A 22,620-nucleotide genomic window follows, 5' to 3' on the forward strand; every position below is an offset into this window, starting at 1 on the left:
TTCCATCACATCTATAGTTAGGATTGTAGGACCTCACTTTTTGCATCGTGTTTGCCTTTCTAGTGGTGTGCTTACACGCACACCGTTAAAGTTATTTCTTTGTGCCATGAAAAAAAATGGCTTAGTTAACAAGGAGAAATACTGGCAAAATAATCTAGTTAGCTAACTAAATTTAGATATTGAATTATTAACTCTCGAGATTTGTTTTTCTCCTATATGCATAAACATGAGAGATAATCAATGCATAAGCATCCACAGCAGATTATTTTAGTGTAACAACATGCAGGAAACTGTTTTCTCCCCCTATCATTTATGGAAAATGAGCTGAACAGGTGTGTGTGTGGTGGGAGGGAGGGAAGATAAGGGCCATTCAAAAATAGCATGTTTGTGCTGGGAAGTTGCCCCATATGTATAAATGGCTGGTAGGAACTGGCTTTAGAATATGTATGCCGCTTCCATGTAGGTGGTCACATCTTCACCAAGCTAATACAGCATGGATTTATTATTGTGTTTAGCACTACAATAAAACTGTTCTGACATGCATGTAGCATATCATTTGTGTGAGAGGATGTGTTTTTCATTATTATGGGTCCTTCCAGTTGTCTCTAACTGCACAAATTTTTGCCAAATATTGTACATAGACATTAAACGCATCTGCACTGTATTTAGTGTTACAGTAATTTTTTTGCTTCTGCAGTATAGTGTCTATTGGGGATGAATGTTTCTAGTTTTCTAAAAAAAAAAAACAGACATAGTAAGCAAAAATTCATTTATTCCTGGGGGAGAAAAAAAATCAATCCTATGTATCAAAAAGTGAACTACGATCTATTGATTTCCAACCAAATACTATAATATGTGAGCTATCTATTACTGATAAAACAGAAGATACATTGATATATAAAAAAAAAATGTATATGTATGCAGGATTCACAAAAGGGTGGATAATTCCAATGATGACTAGAAATTATTTATATATTACTATGTAAATAATTGCATACTGATCATGAGTCACTAAAAGAAAATTCTAAGAAAACCATGCAAAATACAATAACAGTAAAGTACACATAACAAGCACAACAAATTCTACAAGATGATTTATCAAATCATATGTATTTCTACCATGCCTAGATGAATCACCTGATCACTGGTTAGCCCCTCAGTTATTTACTGAACTACCAAATGTATACGGCAGCTGTTTATTATGTTAGTTACTAATATGTTGCACACAAACAAAATCTTTCCCCCTCATCATATGCCATCATTATGTGTAATTTATATGATCATAATTATTTGCTCCACCCAGCAACATAGGACATGCATAGGAATATCATTAATTATTTGTACTTCGTTTTGATAATTAAAGTATTATTTCTATTCACAACTGTTCTTTCTCTCTTATATTTACTATTCTAGCATGACAACTGATGGTTCACATATTTACACCATTTAGTAATTCAGATATACCAACAAAATATAGCTTTTTCCTTAATGTTTTCTAATATATGTTAAAACAAAGGCATTAGTCCCCACCATGCAAATTTGGTTACAATTAAAGAACACTCACAATATGTGGCATGTCTGTCACTGCACAAGGTCTAAATTGCCGTAAGCACAATTTTTCACTTGCCTTGCCAGGTGATTAAGGTGGCTAAGAGTCCTGATTACCCAGTCATGAACATGTTAAACTCAAAATAATTCTATGATATTAACTATAAAAATTTTTCTAGAATTACACAGTGCATATTTAGGATGTTTAAATACATGGAACAATCCATGCTGAATTATTGCCTTTGCAACTAATATCAATGCATTGCTAAATCTGGGTGTATTCACTGGCCAGTCTGCCCATTTTCAAGATGAAAAATCCCATAAGTGATTGTATTATTATTTGTGTCAACGAAAACAATCAGACTAGCTAGCAATAATTTTCTCACTAAAATTGTATTAAAAATAACAAAATGCATATACTGACCTTATTCCATGCACTTGGTAAATGTGAATGCTGTTGCTTAAAAGAATGAAGAGCTTGAAATCCAATATGCAAATGAGATGGCCTATCCAACTTTGCAAAATCTGAGAAAAGGAATTCTGGGGATTCCATGGATTCTCTGAGAGATTTCTAAAGAAGCAAAATATAGAAGATTAAATAAAAGATTAGCTTTTAAACTAATGTCACCTGAAGTTAAATGATACTAATATTGGATATAAATTTGATGCAAAATTTGGAATAAGAATCTTATGACAGTTGTAACTTTAAAATAGGGAAATTCTCATTATCTGAAACTATATATTCTACTTTGGTTTTAAATGTCCAGATAAGTTTTACCAACAAACTAACTTGTCAATTAAAAATTGACATAACCAATGAAATTTCCGTTCCTTTCTTCAAAATATTAGCAAAATTAATAAACTATTTAAAACGTTTTCAAAATTACAGTACCAAAACTGGAGTTTAATTTGCTCACTGAAAACTGCAATCCTACAATAATCTGATATGCTCAACTGATCAATCCAGAAATACACAATTTATCTGTAACCTTTCTTTTGCATAGTAGAATGACTTACTTTATCTTAATTCCATTTCCTTAAACTTTGTGGTACTGAAAAATGGTTAATTTCGTTCAGCGGAGCTGAGGTCTGGTATAGACAGTCGGGCTTTGCTTAAACCTGGTAACCAGTAAAAGGCAAGCACGTGTCTTCAGTGACCGAGATTCATTTATCCCGAGTCTGACGAGAAGGAAACTGCAGGTCGAACGGAACCAGAAACAAATCTGAAGGTGAAGCTGTATCGAGATGTGTATGATTTTTCAGCAGATCCCAACTGGGTGGTAACATAAAAACCTTTTCTTTGTTAAATGAAAGTGTGCAGAAAGAGTGATTGTAACCTTAATAGAACATTTAAGACTAGAATATTGTGATTTCGCATAAGGACTCCAGAAACCCAGTTTAGAGAGACAGACTAAATTCCAAGACATGAATGTAGAAAATTAGATCATGATCTGAACAGCAGTAAAGTGCATAACCTGAGCAGTATTGTAACATTAATCTTTGTATTGCCTTTGTTTGAAAATTATGTGGATTTGATACCTATGCTTGTTTAAAATAGAAGTTAGAAAAATTGAGTGTATATACTTTATCTAAAATTGATATTGAAGTTAATGCATGACAGAGTTAATCTTGATAGTGTTGAGACATTAGCCTTTGTTTCACATTTGTTCGAGTGCCACGTGGAACTGTTACCTAAGCTTGTTAAGAAAGAATTAGAGAGATTGAGTGCTTATGATTTAACTGAAATTGATTTAGAAGTGAACATATGTCTGAATTATTCATGATTTGTAATTTTTTAGTGCATAATTAAATGTTTTCTTTTGATTTAACAATTGCCTTGCCTGAAATCATTTTCTACTGCACCCCCATTAAAATCGAACCACAGCGGGAGGTATTTTGGAAGGGAGATCACAACTGCAGACTAAGATAGTGATAAACTTGAGACTTGAGTTATTTTATATAAGATTCATAAATTAAGGATATTGTTCAGAGCTCGATACTGGTTCTTTGATTCGTCACTGGTTGAAAATCTAGAACTTAGGGTGGTGCAGCTAAATAGAAATTTTCTCTGAGTTCGAAGTGAGAACCAGCATTAGCTCAGAAACAAAAGAATTGCCATTGTCTGGTGAGAATCTCTTCAGCCCACGAACCATATCCTTATAGTAAAATACGGCCCCAAGTTAAGAGAAAAGGGTAGAATATAATAGAAGTGATAGAAGGGAAGAAAGAGACGTAATTTAACAATAAAAAGACAATAACGATAGAAAGGGGGGGATGTAACACTTGGAAGCTGAGAATGAATGCCACTAAGAAGGGAGTGAGGACTAGATTTTTCTCTCATACGGTGGTGCATGATTGTAATGGATTGCCATTGGATGTTGCGAGTGCAAGCAGTGTGAATGAATTCAAGAATAAGTATGATAGCAGGTGCGTGTAGCATGTGGCCTACCTCGACGAGTCTGACTCCATGGAGGTCTCTCTTAATAATAATAAATATGAGGAAGGTGGCAAAATGCCTGGAGGTTATTGAAAAAAAGCTTAGAAACAAAGGAAAGAGCATCGTGCAAAATGAATCGGTGATGATAAAGGTGATATGTAAACTTAAGATATTCTAGGTGTCTGGTGTAATTATTCTGAAAAATTACTGAATGAAACAAGTGATAAATCAGTGGTAGGGAAGTCAAGACAAATGCAGTCAAACATACATATTAATACTAGATATACAAAAAGCCATAAAAATTCTGAAATGTGAAAAGGCAGCTGCAGTAATGATATTTGACTAAAAATTCTCTACTAAGAAAGGTATAAATGCTTTAACGTGTCCAGAATGAATGTATGTAAGTGTTCTGGTCAGAAGGTTGAATTCCTGTTGATTGGAACAGAGCTCTCCTACTACATATCTGTAGGAGAGTTCTGAGAATTACTAAAAAATTTCCCCACTCTTAATTTCAGGTGAGATTTATGCAAGTAATCTTCAGAAAACGCTAAGTAAAATTTCGAAGAACATGCCATATTCAGGCCATATAGAAGTTGTAAAAATAAGATTTTCACTTTAAGACAAATAACTGAGAAATAATGGGAAAAACAAGGATATGTATTTTAAGTTTTGTAGATCTGGAAAATGCATATAACTGTGTGCCAAGAGAAACGAAACTGCTCAAAAGCCAGTCACACACACACCTGACACCGAAATGACAAGTCACAAGACCTATGAAGCACAATAGTGTCAAGTGTAGGTAACAGGGTAAGAAGAAAAATGTGTTTTTAATACTTAAAGGTTGTAGTCTTCAGGAAAGACGGTGAGGGAGGCTGTTTCAGAGAAAAGAGAGATGGAACATGGATGCTGACCAGCACCTGCTTTTGTTCAGGGAAAAAAAAAAAAAAAAAAGGTGAAGGAACAATAGTGACCCACTCAGGGCATTCGCCATGAAAGTATCTGTAGAAAAAGCATAAGGCAGAAACTAAATGTCTGTGAGAAGAATGTGCGATTTTCTCCTGTGAATAGCATCAAGCAATCTTAGTGAGGTATTGGAAGATCAAAATTTAAGGCATTTGTTAGGACATATGACAAGATTTCTTCAATACAGACATCAGTATAAATACAGATAGGATTTGAAGTCACTGAGAGTAGGTCATTTATGTACAGATGAAAAGAGTGGGTGACAACAAGAGCCCTAGGCTACTCATGCATTAGTGGGGACATCTGAGGAGAGGAATGTCATCTACCATGACAAGTAGTGACTAACTAGAGAATAATTTGGTGACTCAGTTATACAGGGTTGAAGGCATACTAATTTATTCAGCAGATCTGTGGAAGAACTAATTACATCCTTTAGAAATGTCAAATGCCCGTGGGTTTCAAATAACCTTTTCAATGCCTCAGTCTAGAGGCAAATTGCAAGTAGTGGAATCTATATTATTGCACTAATTAGCTGGTGGGACCTCAAGGTAGTGCGTCTGTGCATACTCCAGATGACCTTGATATGAAGGCCAAAACGTCGGGAAATTAAAGTAATTATTCTTACCACGGTTTGTAGTCTTCATAATTTTACTGAAATTAATGTAGGCTTATTTCCATGCTGTAGGGTTAATGCTAGTCAAGTAGGAAAGAGGATGCAGATAGATGTTAATTCAGAGAACAAGTTTTAGCATAATAGTTGATGTACCACATCATGACCAGATGCCTTGTTATTCAGGACTCTTCTGGTTGAATCCTAGAGGTAACGTGGAATGAGTAGTTATTGGTATAATGTGGAATACTATCCCCCAGAATCATCAATGCAAGAATCAGAAGTAGTATGATCAACCTTGACCTTGGATAATAATTTTACATCATGGATACATTTAGTTTCCCCTGTTATTCATCATCTATATGGATCACCTTATGTTTCTCTTTCTTAATCCTCCTCCTTTACCTTTTATGGTGTTGAGGTCAGTATTCAACCGCAACCATACTCTAGGATAAGGTGGTTAGCCCTATGCCTCCCCGATATGTTCACAGGGCCAATTTGCCTCCTCTGGTGGACGAAATACCCACGTTTGCAGATGAATAAAAACCCCTACCTCCCTAAATCGTGTTTCGTCGAAAGACCAGACAAAGGTTCCTCGCGTGTCACTGATGGGAATCAAACCCAGGTCTTTCCAACCAAAAGGCTTGGTCTATAATGAATGAGCTACGGAGGCTCTTGGAGATGTTATACTGAGTGTCATAACAAATTGGCATGAAAATGACAGACTATGAAAAGAGGCAAGAACTTTGAAAATATCAGTCATTCTCAATGGAGCATATTTAAAAATGAGAAAAACGTTTCTGGTATTTAAGCACCTTTTTTTTTTTTTTTTTTTTTTTTTTGCAAAGACAGCAAATTATAGATGGAAACAGACAAAACTAAGGGAGTGAAAAGATAGCACTGATCACAGAATTATTAAAATATGAAAATATTAAAAAGGAACCAGACATTGTTAGCATGTTCAGAAATGTTGAACAGAACTAATTTCATTGGTATGGCCATTTCACACACACATATACTGCTAAGACGTGTCTGGAGGCTTTCATCATGTGTGATCATGCTTTTTTTTTTTTTAAATAGTTGATGGATTTTTGATATGCATATTTTTTTGGATTGCACCCATATTTATTTGGAACACTATGAATTACGAAAATGCAGACTATATAAGGATACAGTTATGAGAAGGAATACAAGTTAACATCCTTTAAAATATACTGAGTAGGTAACAGTAAAATAAATAAACAAAAATAAGAATTTAGTGTTCTGCTCTGTTTTGATTTTCGGAATCTCATTGTTATCCTTCTATATTTAATATACTTGGGAATAAAGCTGGGTGTTTTTCCTTAAAGATGCATTTTAGGTTTTTGCTAGTGTATTTCTTTAATTTCATGCTTTGTCCTGACACATCAGGCAGTTTGGGCTGATTATATTCCTAGCCCTTAAAAACATCTACAAGGATTCAGTGTCTTAAAAGTGCAATACAAATATAGTGATGAAAGGAAGTGTCAAATGTGCGGATTATATTAACACACACTGTTGGAAGCACATTACAATTTTGTGTATGTCTTACAGGTGTTGCATTCCTTGTGCATTTAATTCAGTAAATCTTGTATGGTACATGGATCCCACACCAGTTTTACTCCTCTTGAGTAATTTAAGGTTTTATGGAAAGTTACTATAATTGGTCTTTTCTAGAATGGTATTGTACAGAATTCTTCAGGAGATATCTTTTCAAAAGGATCTCCCAAATAATTTAAAAAAAAAAAAAAAAAAAACTTTCTAGAAAAGATGGTATATTTCTGCTCTTTGTTTCATATTATGTCATCATCATCTGTTGCTATAATTCATGAAAATGATTGGAGGTTAGTTCTTCTGGAAGACTTCTGGAAAATTGAGGATGAAGAATTTATACTGAAGGGAAGAACTCTTCAGCACCAAAGCTCACCACCCATCATGGAGCCATAATTAAATATCCAATATGTTTGAGTATCCACTGTAACATTCAGTAATAGTACTAAGAAGTGGGATTCCAAAACTACCCTGGATGCCGCACTATCTCTGGCCCTTAGGGAAGGAGGCTTATTGCCGATCTCTGTACACAAGTCCACCAGCCAAATAGTCCTGGAAGGCCATCCATGGGTCACAATGCATGGTAAACACAGCAACAGTCAGGTAGTTTTGACATGCCAAAAAAAAAACTACCAAATACCACACGAGGCTGAACCTAATAGTAATGAAAGAAACCTAACTAGATAGCAAATAATCATACTTCCACTACCTATGCCTAGACTGGATTTGTTCTGGGTATGATAGTAGCAGAGATAACTGTTCAGGGTGTGAAGTAGGGATAGGAATCTCAGTTTCCTGTTTGCAGGTGGTACATTTAAAGGGCTTTCACCTGGACTTATGTCTTCCTACATATGACAAAGAAACTCAAACTAGCAGACTTGTGTATAGTAGTCGAGATACAGCCATAGCAAATGCTTAAAGAAGAGTAACAAACTTCCTATTTCTACTTGTAATCCTTTCATCGATGTTGCAACATACCCTTTGAACTTTGGCTCCCTATCCACCCTACCTTAAATCCCTAGCCCCCACAGCAATTATTAATTTGAATAAAGCTCAGTATCTCCTATTTAAATAGGGGTATCCCTCATTATACGCGATCTCACTATAACGTGATTTTAAAAAGTTAATTTAAAAAATCACAAACGGTAGCAATTTCGCAGTCATCCTGTGCATGGTCGCGTGGCTTTGTGCACGCCCCGCTTTGACAAGGCAGCATTGTGCTGCATGTCAGTCTCACAGAAGGTGTAGAACTAGTAAGCTCCATTGTTGGAGTCTTCTGCAATACAAACATTATGGAAAAAAGAGGTAACTGTGATCAAAATAATTCCAAGACTAAAAAACAGATAAAAGCTATAACACTGGAGGAAAAATTAGAAGTTATAAAGAGGTATGAACATAATGAGTGCACAGTCTACATAGAGCTACAGGAATTTCAGAATCAACTTTAAGAACAATAAGAAATCAAGCAGAGAAAATAAAAGAAAGTTGTAAAAGTGCGACGAGAATGTCGACAACTAAGATAACACAGATGAGGACACTAATTACGGAGAAATTGGAAAGGATGTTGGCCCAATGGATTGAACATGAAAATCAATGTGATGTTCCATTATCCGCCTTGATTATACAGGCTAAAGTGAAAAGTTTGTTTGACGATTTGAATGCTATAGATCCTGATCCTAAAGTGCAATATTTTGCTGTAAGTGCTGGGTAGTTTGAACGTTTCAAGGTGCGACATCTTGAAATGGTCTGAATTTTTTTAAACACACTGACAGTGCCATCAGAATAATTCAAGAAAATGATCCTGATGAGACTAGAAGCAGCAAAGTTGTGAGAGAAATTCAGAATTTTTTTGACTTGCTACAAAGGACTTTATAGAGAGAGGAAGAATGCTGTCCATCAGCTGAGTCTTGACTGTTTCATTAAAAAAAGTTGAAGATTATCAAATTCCCGATATATACCCTCAAGGGGGGTGTACAGGATATGATAGTACTACCTGAAAAATTAGAAAATAGAAAAAAAATTTTAAAGTGAGGGACACTTCCTATCTACAATGTTCCTCCAAATCAGTCTTAAATGTCAAGACTCCAATATTATCAGGTCTTATATTTCTGTCTTCTAAGGCACTTTTTACTGTATCAATCCACCTATATCTTGGTCTTCATCTGGGTCTTCTTCCTGCCAAACTGGCAGAGAACACTTTTGCTAATCTTTCCTCTCCCATTCTTCTTAAGTGACCATACCACCCGAGATTAGCTCTGCTAATGCATTCCTGGATGCTGACAATAAAGTTCTTTCCTAATATCTTCGTTTTTAATATGATATTGCCATTGATGCCATCTGTTCATGCTCCTAATCTTTCTCAAGACTCTCATATCTGCAGTCTTTGGTCAAGTGTGTTATTTCTAACCCAGCTCTCAGATCCATAAGTTAAAATTGGTTTAAACACTATCTTGTATACAGCTCATTTAGTGTTTTGGCTAATTTCTCTCTTTATTCCATATATTTTTATTCAGTTGACTTCTGTCGAAATCTGTTGGATTTGAGGATGTAGATGAGACAAATATGGATGAACTGCTCGAGTCCATTCATCATAGTTCACTAATAAAGATCTTCTGGAAATGGAAAATAACATGAATGATGAAAGTCAAAAGCCTTTTGTTGCTGAGCCCATCAAACAGCTTTCAACAAAACAAATGACTGAATTTTTTTAAACACATTGACAGTGCCATCAGAATAATTGAAGAAAATGATCCTAATGAGATCAGAAGTGGCAAAGTTGCGAGAGAAATTCACAATTTCTTGACTTGCTACAAAGAACTTTATAGAGAGAGGAAAAAATGCTGCCCATCAGCTGAGTCTAGACTGTTTCATTAAAAAAAAGTTGAAGATCATCAGCCTATCATCCGAGGGACTTCAAGAGAGTGATGATCCAGACAGACTCACCAGATCCAGTCCATTCATTATCCAATTGAAGACTGTCAGAAGTATGTAGTGTTTAGGTGTTTATGACATTGTATTAATTAAATTCATTCATCCAGCCATTCATTCATTAAAATTTTCTTTTTCTCACAGGTGTAAAGTTTTCATTTTTTTTTATCCTTCTGAAGAAACCCCTATCCCTATCCCACTTTATGCAATTTCATGTTACGTGATTATTTCATAGAATCTATTAATCACGTAAAGTGAGGGACATGTATAAAGTTTACTATCACTATCATTAAAATAAGATAAACAACACCTGTTTAAGTTTTAATAATGGCAAACCGTGAGCAGACATAAATACAAAATTAATAATTTTGTATTTATATGTCTCACGTAAAAAGATTATTTATTAATATAATTTTCGCCTGTGTGTCACAGGCATCTTCAGTACATTTTAAGCTCAAATTAAACAATAACTGACAATTCCATAAAGCACCATCTAAGTAGCTAGTGTAAGATAACTAAAAAGGTCAATAAATTTCTTAATAAAAAAAAAAAAAAAAAAAAAAAAGAAAGAAATTATATATACAATAAAAAGTTAGGAAAGATTAGCTGAATTATAAAGTACTATCTTCCATAAAGGGGATAGACGTAAACCATCAGATCTGTTTAAGTTAGGAGAGTGAAGTAAAGTTTCACATGTTTCTTTATAAAGCTGTTCCATGAGGAACCGACTTTTGTGAGGGACTCTCGTCTTTTTCCAATGCACTCAATATCTAGTGATGATGGCATGTTCTGCAAGTCTAGACTGTTCAGGTTCAAGATATTGAATATAAGACTGGTATTCTTCTAGCCATTTCGGACCATATTTCGGACAAACAGGAAGAAGCAGATCTTCCTGTTTGTCCGAAATAAGATAATCCACAAGAGCAAGGAATCTGGTAAACACCTGGATAATTAAGATGTGGAAGCTTGTCCTTTGGAGAAGTGAGAAAAGTGGAGATTTTTCTGAACGGTCGAAAGGCAACAAAAATATTCAGTGGTTTTAAAACCTTTGCTATATGTTCACTAATGCCTTGTACATAAAGGATAGGAATGAGTGTTATTTCTTTTGTATTTGAAGAGGAAGACATATTAAAACTGCTCAAAGCTCTTTTGATGAAGGAATTCTTATATCCATTAGATAGAAAGCAAGAAGTAATATATTGCAGTTCTTTCTGTCATAGATCGTCTGAAGAACAAAAGGAGTGGGCCCGATGAACCAGTGTTTTAATAGTTCCTGCCTTTTGACTGGGATGGTGATGAGATTCAGCATGGATATAATGGCTTGTATGAGTCTTCTTTCTATAGACTGAGAAATGTAGGTTACCATCTGGTTGGCGAAGAATTAGAAGATCTAAAAAGGCTAAACTGCTCGTTTGATTCTACTTCTAGGGTAAACTGGATCCTTGGATCAAGTGCATTTAACTTAGAGAGAAACTGTTGAAGTTCATCAGAAGAGCCATTCCATATAGCAAAAATGTCGACATATCTGAACCAATGAGTAGGTCTGGGAGAAATGTTGTCTAACATACGTTGTTCAAAATGTTCCATAAAGAAGTTGGAGATAGCAGGAGAAAGAGGATTGTCCATTGTTGTTGCTTCAATTTGTTGATACAACTTAGTTTTAAAGGAAAAATAACCAGAATATATTACAAAAATCAAATATTTTTACAATGCCTGTTGCAGTAATTCAATGCTTTCAGATAAAGGAACATATGTAAAAAAAGAAACATCTAAACTGATCATGATATCCGAAACGTCCAAATGAAGATCTGAGATTTTATTTTTGAAATCCAAAGTATTTTTTATATAAGTAATATATATAAGTATTCCAAAGTAATATAAAAAATACTTTGGATTTCAAAAAAAAAAAGAGCCCGTGTAGCTCAGTAGAAGTGGCATTTGCACTCTACAGTGCTTGACCGCACGAAGAAAGGATTTGGTGGTTCAAATCTAGTCGCTGACTACAGGAAATTTTTCTAACCCTTTTTTTTTTTGAGGCACAGGCTAGCGAGTTTTTTCTTCCGGAAACTCTGGTTTTTCGTCCCGTAAACTCGAGAAAATCAACCGCCGAACCCACACTATTTTTAGACATTAAAAATATTGTTTTAGGGTTAGGGACCACGAGATGGCGGCACTAGCTTGCCGCCTTCTTCACTGCGTATCGATGAATCAGTGATAGCCTTGGACCAGCTATCTCTCTGATTGGCTACCAGTGGAGACTGAACTACCCACTCAGTCTCCAAGAGTTAGATAGGGTAAATGGCCCTGCATACTCCCTATACAGGAACAAATAGGTGTTAGCCGATTTTTTTTATTTTTTTGATTCCTTTTTATCTAATGGATATAAGAATTCCTTCATCAAAAGAACTTTGAGTAGTTTTAATGTCTTCCTCTTCAAATACAGAAAAAATAACACTCATTCCTATCCCTTATGTACAAGGCATTAGTTAACGTATAACAAAAGTTTTAAAACCACTGAATATTTTTGTTGCCTTTCGACCGTTCAGAAAAATTTCCTCCTTTCTCACTTCTCCTAAGGACAAGCTTCCACATTTTAATTATCCAGGTGTTTTTACCAGATTCCTTGCTCTTGTGGATTATCTTATTTCAGACAAACAAGAAGATCTGCCTCTATTCGGTAGAAGAACACCAGTCTTATATTCAATATCTTGAACCTGAACAGTCTGGACTTGCAGATCATGCTATCATCACTAGACAGAGTTCACTGGAAAAAGACGAGAGGCCTTCACAAAAGTCAGTTTCTCATGGAACAGCTTTATAAAGAAACATGTGAAATTTTACTTCACTCTCCTAACTTAAAGAAATCTGATGGTTTACATCTATCCCCTTTATCGGAGATAGGAAAGATTAGTTGAATTATAAAGTACTAATTTTTTTATTGTATATATAATTTTTTTGTTGTTGTTGTTGTTATTAGGAAATTTATTGACCTTTTTAATTATCTTACACTAGCTACTTAGGTGACACTTTTTGGAATTGTCAGTTGTTTAATTTGAGCTTAAAATGTACTGAAGATGCCTGGGACACACAAGTCAAAATTATACTATTAAATAATTTTTTTACGTGAGTTTTCCCTTATTAATTTTGTATTTAACACATGTCTAGTATACCTAGTTTAGCAATAAATACTGTTATAACTTGAATAGCACATAAATCTTTAATCTATCAGTAAATCATTTATAGTGTTGGATCCTACTTCTTCTCAATCTACACTTTGGATCCGATATACAGTTATTACAATGTTCTTGACTAGTTGATAGGCTGCAAGTTGAATTCTAATTCAAATATAAAGAAAATTTATATTTAAAGATTGCACCACTTTATATCTGAATTAGTTCAAGAATCGAAGAGAAACCAACTCTCAACTACCTTTCCTTTATATTTTGTTATTATATATACTGGCCGAGTATATTTAACTTACTTAATTTACCCGCCTTGGTTCGAATATTTTATGAATGGTGCAGTAAAAGAGATTCAGGCAAAATACAACTTTTGATTAACAAAAACAAACATTTAATTTTAGAATCACAAATTTTACACTTAAGATCAAATCACTAAATAAGTTATTATAAACACTTCAGCCTTTCTGATGATAAAGTCATACAAACTCAGACAATGGTAATTCTGTTATCTGTAATACAGTCTTCTCACAGTTCCTTTTAACTATTTAATAAAGTTCCTTAATGATCATTCACTTCAATATCTCATAGTTCTTTAAGTTTCAAATACAATAAAATTGCAGTAACACCTCTTCACAAGCAAACACTTTTAAATCTACACTTCAGCTAATCTCCGCAATAGTTACTATTAATATAAGGAAATTCTAGGATGAAACTTGCACATATCTCTGTATAGGAATATTAATGGTTGGAATATTCTTACCAATAATCTTCCTTCTTCATCTACTTATACGCAAACACTTTTTATAACTGTAAACACTTTAAACAATAAACGGCACTCATTAAAATAAATCTTCTAAGCAATAACTGAATTAATAAACGGTTACAATACACATAATCAAACGTTCTTGCATGAAGTACTACTGATCACTTATGAATTAAGGTAACACACAATAATTCCTTAACTTGAAGTTTTATATGCACAGTTGTCCATTCCTCCTGCATTCAATTAATCCTTTAGGCACTATTATTCTAAACACAGCTATCATTAAACTTCAACTTTACAGCCTCTACTTATTCTCTAGTTACTCTGTGCTATGCTTCAAGATTCCGTGTGTCCTTGAAAGGTCGGCCCTAAAATTAAATCTTAACTATAGTATCGCTAGTCATTCAGTAGTCACTCAGCTGTCTTCCGTAGCTATAATTGTTATTCTACAACTTACCTAGCCGCTAGTCGGCAAGTCACTCAAGCAGCTTATTAGCTGCTTGAGTGACTTGCCGACTCGCTATTATCACACTCATTCCCCGAATGCTGAATGCTCCGATTCCAACCGAATTCCAATCCTCTCTCCTTATCTCTTTAATTTCAGCGTTCCTCGCTTATATATCTCCTCTTCCCACCTAAATTGTTCTCGTGCTCTCTTTAACTCAAATCCTTTTTAGTAAACTTTCAACATTCACCTCGCGCACTGTTCTAAACTCGCGCTCGCTCACTTACATACGTCTCCATGACAACAAAACGAAACATAATAAAATTGAGGTATTGCATAATGCTAGACTTCTACAAGTAGGAATAAATAAAGAATATTTACATTTCAATTAATACGCAGTTAGAATATCAAATACAAATTCTTATAATATTAACATAACAATAAATAAAATAATTTAATAATATTTAATACAGAGTCTTATTACCATTAACACATATCTTTGATTAAATAATTAAATATTAGATAAAATTAAAGGTAGTTATGAATATTAAATTATAAACAAGTGATTTACATTAATTAATTACAAGTCTAGCCTTTGTGATGGAAGATCATGTTGGATTCTGAAGCAAATAATAATTACTCCAATTTCTATATAATCAGAATCCAACAACGGCTTTCAGCAATATAACAGCACTCAATGTTCAAAATGTCCCCTTTTGCCTTCATACATGACCGAAGTTTTTAGTGTTTTGAAAATAACGGGCGGTTGCATTCCAATCTTGTGAAGTGCTAATTACAGCTATACAGTTCTCATAATCTCCCCACTACATGCTAACCTGTACAGCTAGACAACTCCTCTCTCTCTCTCTCTCTCTCTACTGATAAACACAAAGGTTGGCTGTTCACAGCGCTACTAATGGAACTGGGCATACACAATTCTGTGGACAGCACTGAGGTATGCAGAGGTTGTAACAGTAATGGAAATACTGTGTATAACAGTGCTAGCATCTGATTTCAAACCATCTTCCTTCACATATATCAAATTCTAACTACTGATTATATAAGCTATCTATTACTCTGTAAAGAGTTTATTCATATCATACAGATTTATTAAGTTTCCTTTCAGTATCCTAAACTTTTTGAAATAAAAAAAATGCTTAAATAGAAATCATTCAGCTGCTTTTAAGCATAAATTGAGATCCTTATTATAATTCCAGTTTTCAAGTATTTGCAATAATGTAGAAGTCTGGTCTTTACAGTACCTATTTGATCTATATCCAGCTTCTTTACCACTCTCCCTTGAAACCCCCCCTCCTCCATTATTGCATGCATACATAAATGCCATTTTGGATGGCATTCATAAGGAAGTTTTTTCTCTATAATTCTCACATTGTTTTATTTCCCTTCATCAACTAGTAGAATAAGAGCTCTATTCTAATCATATGATTTTATGATATAGCCTTTTGCATTATGCCAGTGAGTGTTCTACATAATTCAGCATTAATATTACCATATTTCATAACTTCATGACAATTTTTTCAGAGGCTGAGAAGGCAACTGAAATGGTGTCCGTCAGGAAAGACTAGAGGTAAATATATAGGAAGCGAGACCTGATCCTGTCTGGTAATTTTGCATTACTGAGGGTAAGAGAAGGTGAATTAAAATATTTTTTGTGTAGGGAGTAAGAGAGAATTGTTTTGGTAGCGGTGAGGGTAAGAAGGCACTACTTGTAGATCTTGAAGCTCAGGGCATTTGGACATTCGAGGTTTGTCAAATGAAGAATGAAATAGCCAAGTGTTTTTGGTCAGAGAACGAGATCGATCACTTATGTACAAGAGAAAGAAAACAGGTGGCAGTTCATAGCCTTCAGGAATCCCTACATTCGTAAAGCCTAAGGACAGAAAGTTATCCATGAGAAAGAGAGAAATGGCAGAGTGCAAGGTAGTAAAGCAAACAACTGCAATTTGCTGAGCAACTTGATGCCAGATCCAAACAATTGCCCTGAAAATGTTAAAGCAACTACACAGCTGTTTTCAAACCATGCTGTGGAAGCTTTGACTGATGGGCTCTTTTGAGAGTAGCCTTTTATTATTCTCACTTCTTTCTCTGATGGACTGAATATAGGCTTGTTTCTATTCATTGAGAAAGATACGAGCTGGGGATAAAAGAATGTTGAGGCCTTATAGATAAGTTGTGCATCAGAATCAACACTTATAAAAAATAAAAAAAAAATTCTCATTATGACGATATTCTAGGTTAAATGAGATTCTATGACAGGAGGCGAGATTTTGCTCGATCATTTATACGGGATTTGAAAGGTAAGAATGACGTCAAGTTAGCTTTTGTGAATTTACAGGAGACAAATTATCTGCAGTTGGCATTTCAAGGTCAGATTTGGTTTTGTGGATGGTGGTTTTGCATTTAATGCATGTTTCAATGTGGACTGTGACCAGCCACTTGTGATATATTAATTTTTCTCTTGACACACCTATAAAACCACGGCTTGGTTATTCAGTGTAATTTTGAGACCTAGGGCCTTCATTCGTGAGGATAATTTCAATTACTTGCTCAGAGAAGGTTTGGATCATGAAAATGGAGGCAGTAGGTCTGACTGTGAAAAGGAGGAGGAGAAGAAATCCTGGAAATCACATAATTTCCGGGTCATCTGCTCCAGATGCGAGTTACTGTAGGAGAGCTACTATTTTTTTTTTTTTTTTAAACCAATTACACCTTTACTGTATTATGGATTGATTTATGAAAGAAGTTTTTGCAAAAGTCAAAATCTGGCAAAAGGTTAATTTCCAATGATTCAAGTGAAAATTCAGTAGCATGACAATGTTTAAGATAAAATAATTAAATTCATCCATAACTTTTTCTTCTTTTATAACTTATTTTTGAAATGAGAAATTATAGAGATCAATGTAATTCACCTGGATGACTTACAAAATTTACATTCTTTGGCATCTTAACTTGTGTAGCAATACCTCCACGAACATAGTCACTCAGAGTACTTGTATCTCCTATGCTGAAAGTATAGGGACCTGTAATACAAATAAAGTTTGTTAATTGTATTCAATTTAACTGACACATTCAAATACAGGATTTCAGTAACACTATGGTGACTAAACAATGAATCTGAAGAGTTTTCATATATCTTAAAAAAAAAATTGTGTTTCATATCTTCAGAAGCAATAAGAACTACTATCATTTAATAGTCTTTTATTGGAGACAAAACGAACACTACAGCTTGAAAAAGCTTTCAATTCGCCTTAATTACGACAATGACTAATGAACTGCCATATTATGCAGAATTCAGTTAGGTACTATATATTTAAAGAAAAGTGAAATGATACAATGCCCTACTCAATGTAATGAAAACGAAGATCTCATTTAAGTTCAACTATGGGCAGCATATATAAAAGACCTGTATATTAATGAATTAGGCTAGGAGAGAACTTACACAGCTGCAACAATGAGCCACATGTCTGAAAGCTCTGATTTTTCAGCATCTAGTTCAAGTTTAATTTGAATAATAACCACTGTTAGTTCAGAAATCTCTGTGTATACTTTTTTTCTATTTTTTTTTTTTAAATCTGAGAAAGTGCCACAAAATTAGTGTATATATAATTGTAATTATATATATAAAAGCATAAAACATTCCTTATTGTGAATAGTTCACTATAATTAGTTTTCTTCAACATTGATGGCATGGATTTTTTTCTGAGAATCACTGCTTGTAAATGGTAGCATACCATAAAGATATTCTTTCAATCAGTATATATCATGTTTTGGATATTTTTTTTTGTCTATCAACTTTGGAAGTTTGGAATTATCACTTACTGTTTCTCACAGATCAGTTTACAACTTTTTATTCTACTATACCATACTTCCAAAATATTCTAGTTTTTTAATAATATTAAATTATTGTCTATTACTGCTCAACTTTAAGCAACAAACAAGAAAACCAATGTTCATATGAACAACAATATCAGAAGGTAATATTCTTTGATATATATCAAAGATGTAACAGTCCAATGGATTACAAGATAGAGTATGTGGTCTACAGACACTGGGAGAGAAGAAGGGAGAATATAGAGGTCTATGAAATTTGCTCAGAGGGCATTATAGACAGTGGTGAGCTATGGAAATTTTAACAAAGGGGCTCGCATCGTCGAGAGAGGGAAAAAAAAAAAAAAATCCAACGGCATCTATAGCTGACCTCCGCCACTAGTATTTCCAGAGACAATCACAAACATCCATTCCCACGACTGGATGTTTATAAACAAAATAAATTTGTTCTGTTCCCGATAGAAGTTTTTATGACAATCTATAAATAATACATAAATATTATCTAAACACAATAATACTGAAATACATTATATTTCTCTTTTGTTTTTATACTTCAAGTGATAATCAATGGTACCAATCAAGGGACATTATTTTATAGTCCTATTTATTTATATGAGACTACCAAAAGTGAATTATTATTTGTTAAATGGTAGTAACAGTAACTATAATATTTTATTTAATAAAATCACTTCTGAAATTATGAGACGATTTTACACGAAAAAAAAACTCTCTCTAGCACACATTTACCCAGAAAAAACCCTCTCCTTTATAGGTTAACATTTACAAACAATTATTTAATTACTTTAAGGAAATACTTATGACAACAGATGCCATCTTCTAGGAGGATCTATAGCCGAGCGATGATTTTCTAGAAAAGATTTGACATAGGGATTCGGATTAAATTCATTCAAGGGTTTCCCATTTATACATACTGTCATTAAATCCAAAATATGCTATAGTGAGAGAAGATCTCTTCATCGTTACAATGTTATTCATCACACTAAAATCTCGTTCTGCTTCAGCACTGCAAAATGGTCATAATTGCTTTGGCTTTTTTCTTGCCATGCTGGGAATTTCGTTTTGTAACTTTCCAGTCAAATCCATTTCCACTAAATTTCTAAAATCATTAATTTTAATTTCATATTTCAAAATAAAATTTAAGGATCTTATCTTTTTTTCCCTTCTAGCCATGGACATGTAACTTCTTCCATACTCCATGTTTCAGGATAATAACATACATTTAAAATGTTTTTGAGTTCTTCATCTTCGAAATCCTCATAATTTTCATTTTTAAGTTTAAAATTTCTTTGCTGCATTAATCTATCCTTTAAAGACATTATAAGAGAGTTTAGTAACACTGTAGTTTGTGAAATCTGATTTTGCTTTCAATTGCTATTCCTTCAAATTGTTTTGATTTTAACATGGTATCAATTTTAGATTCACAAGAACCTACAGAATTTTTAAAATCATTACTTACATTAATTGTTTGCATGATTAAGGAGTTAGTCCTTATAATACTTATATTCCGACTTTGTAGCACTTCCGACAGATATGATAATTCCTGTAGGATATCAATCATTAATGCTAGATCTTTTAAAAATTCAAATTGAGAAGTTGGTTTAAAAAGCCAAGCCCTTATATTAATCGTTCGATGCAAAATGCTTGCATAAAGCTGGGTAATTTATCCGTACAGCAAGAGCCGTTTGATACCAAGGTCTTTTGCAATCGTATTTAATTCTTGTTGATGTTTTGGTGATTGATGATGAAAAGCACATAATTTATCCATAAATATTTCAAAATGATTTATTTCTTTAATGTTTTTTATCGAATCGTCTAATGCTAATTGTAAATGATGAGCTAGGCAATGCCAAATCACATGTCAGGAAATTTTTGTAGAAGTTTGATTGCAACACCTGATTTGTTTCCTAGCATTACACTAGCTCCATCAGAACAAACTGCAATAAGATGATTTTTTAAATTATTAGAAACTCCATATGAATTTCAAGTAGCATGTATACATTCCGTGGTGGTATTTTCTAGTTCTGCAAGATCTACAAAAAGCTCAAGTTGTATGTGAATAACTAAAACACTTTTTTTTCTATAATAGCAGACGAATTGACAACATTATCGATTTGTCTGCTATTATAAGAATTTTTTATTTTTTTCTATTATTTTGGAGATATTTCTAATTTTATTTGTTTAGAAATATGTTCAACTATTCTAATTCATGAGAATCTAGAATGCAACGATAATCCTAGAACAATACCATTTTTAATTTGGAGCTTGATTAAATCTGGCAAATCAGACATAGGTCGATTTCTCTTCACCAAAGTATAAACAGAATTAAACATTTTTGAAGTTTCTAACACGCTTATACACGCTGCATTTAGAAATGTGATATTTGCTTCTCGTTCCAGCAATTAGGTAAATTATTTTCTTTTTCTCCTCCAACTGGTTGAATATTCATTGAATCAATGTATGTATTATTTTCAAATTTTATCTTCGACTTCATTTTCAACAGCAGTAGAATAGGCAGAATCGCTTTTGATCATTTTTTCTCAAAAAAAATTTAATATAATAAATTTCACTGTCTTTTCATGTTTCACGGGTAAAAATACTTTTACAATTATAAAAATAAAATTAGCTGAATATACAGTTTTTTAATTTATTATTATTTTTAAATTTTAAACACAAACTGTTATACATCAGTGTACTGACGAACACAGAACTAATGTCCAGTGGAACAACCCATTGATGACAGTTTTACAAACATCTGATTGTCTAGTGGTTTAACCATATGATTGCATATTTATTTTCAAACTTTCGTTATAGAGGAGTTGAAACAATAATTCCAAATAATCTATACACCGCTGAATGGACTAATTTTTTTAGGTTACTGAATGAGTTTGAGGCTTAATATATTTCAAAAAATTGTGTGTGTTTTTTTTTTTAAATAAAATGTAAAGAAGAACAAGGGGCTCGCAAATTTCCGAAATATTTAACAAAGGGCTCGCGCAAGCCACTTATAGCTCACCACTGATTATAGAATATTAATTGATAAAATTGATTATATGGAAAGTAGGGAGATGACAAGGGACATCCATGAACATTAAGCTTCCGTGAAGTTCAGTAGTGAGAGCTAGATTTTTCTCTTGCAGAAGTGAGTGCATCTAGTGTGAATGAGTTTAAGGGAAAATTAGACAGCTGTTATAGGTGATGCATGACCTCCCTCAATTACCAGTGCAAAAATTGAATACTTTTTATAACAGTATTGGTATATTACCAACCAATGAGAGACAAGCAATAAATAAACAGTTAATGTCAGGGAAGAACTTCCTGAATAAACAACAGCACCAGTAATCATTTCATTATGTTAATCGATTCATAAGAATATAGTGAGCGGCATAAGATTCAATAAAAATAAAGCAAACTGACACCTCAAATAGAACAGCTGCTACCCCATTCATTTTCCTAAATATTAATTTTTTTAAAAAAAAAAAGTGGTCACATGCAATTTTAACATTAAATTATTTTTCTAATTATGAATAGTAACTACATATTCTACAAAGAAAAAATAATTTTTTTGTTACTGGGGCACCAAATATTCAACCTTTTTAAGAGGTAAGATACAGATATAAGCAAAAGAATAATCATCCATGGTACTTACAGATCTCTTAAGATTCACAGTCTAGTCTACCTTTTTTTTTTTAATCTGATTTCAGACATTTCAATGTACAGAGGCAAATAATTCAAAAGAGGGGTTGTTTATTCAAATCAAGCAACTGATGCCGTGATGAAAAACTGGAATTTCCAGGAGGAAGAATCCTACCACCTAACCGATGAGTTAGGCCATATTAGAATGATTAAATTAACTTTAAGTTGACGTCCTTGTGAAAGTTCTTCCTCCTCAAAACACGGAACAAAGCCTGAAGATATGAATTAGAACACAACTGCATGATAAAAGATGTAGAACTGATTGATCATTGCTATCAAACAGAGTCCAGTAAAATAATGAGGGTGGGGGAGGAGGGCAGAATGTAATTCAGTATAGTTAGCTAATGTTGACAACAATAACAGTTCTGTGAAATCTATTTCACTAAAGTAATCTAAGGTGAATTAAGACTTAATTAAGAATTAATATCATTGTTTTGACTAATTCTCGCCCAATAGCAAGCTTCAACTTTCATTTGGCTTCCCCCCCCCCCTGCATCAAGAAAAGACAATTAAAGATGAACTGGGAAGTAGACATGTTAAGCAAAAACAATTACAGTCCTGGTTCATGGACGTATTGTGGTTTTCTAAATGATATGTCTGACTTCTGGTTAA

General features: G+C 33.6%; 1 protein-coding gene across 3 annotated transcripts in view; it reads right to left on the reverse strand.

The window, feature by feature from the left end:
• Nucleotides 1–22,620, reverse strand: part of Uba1 (ubiquitin-like activating enzyme 1) — a 381,832-nt gene that overhangs the window by 206,871 nt on the left and 152,341 nt on the right. For all 3 annotated transcript variants that reach the window (XM_090390820.1, XM_090390822.1, XM_090390821.1), the window contains exons 8-9: nt 17,389–17,486; nt 1,973–2,119 (exon numbers count right to left, since the gene is read on the reverse strand). In XM_090390820.1, the coding sequence (XP_090246946.1) occupies nt 1,973–2,119; nt 17,389–17,486 (245 nt within the window). The remainder of the gene's footprint in view (nt 1–1,972; nt 2,120–17,388; nt 17,487–22,620) is intronic.

The sequence above is a fragment of the Typopeltis vanoorti genome, chromosome 3 (genome assembly GCF_054136105.1).
Source record: "Typopeltis vanoorti isolate ZY-2024b chromosome 3, IOZ_Tvanoo_1.0, whole genome shotgun sequence".
NCBI lineage: Eukaryota > Metazoa > Arthropoda > Arachnida > Uropygi > Thelyphonidae > Typopeltis > Typopeltis vanoorti.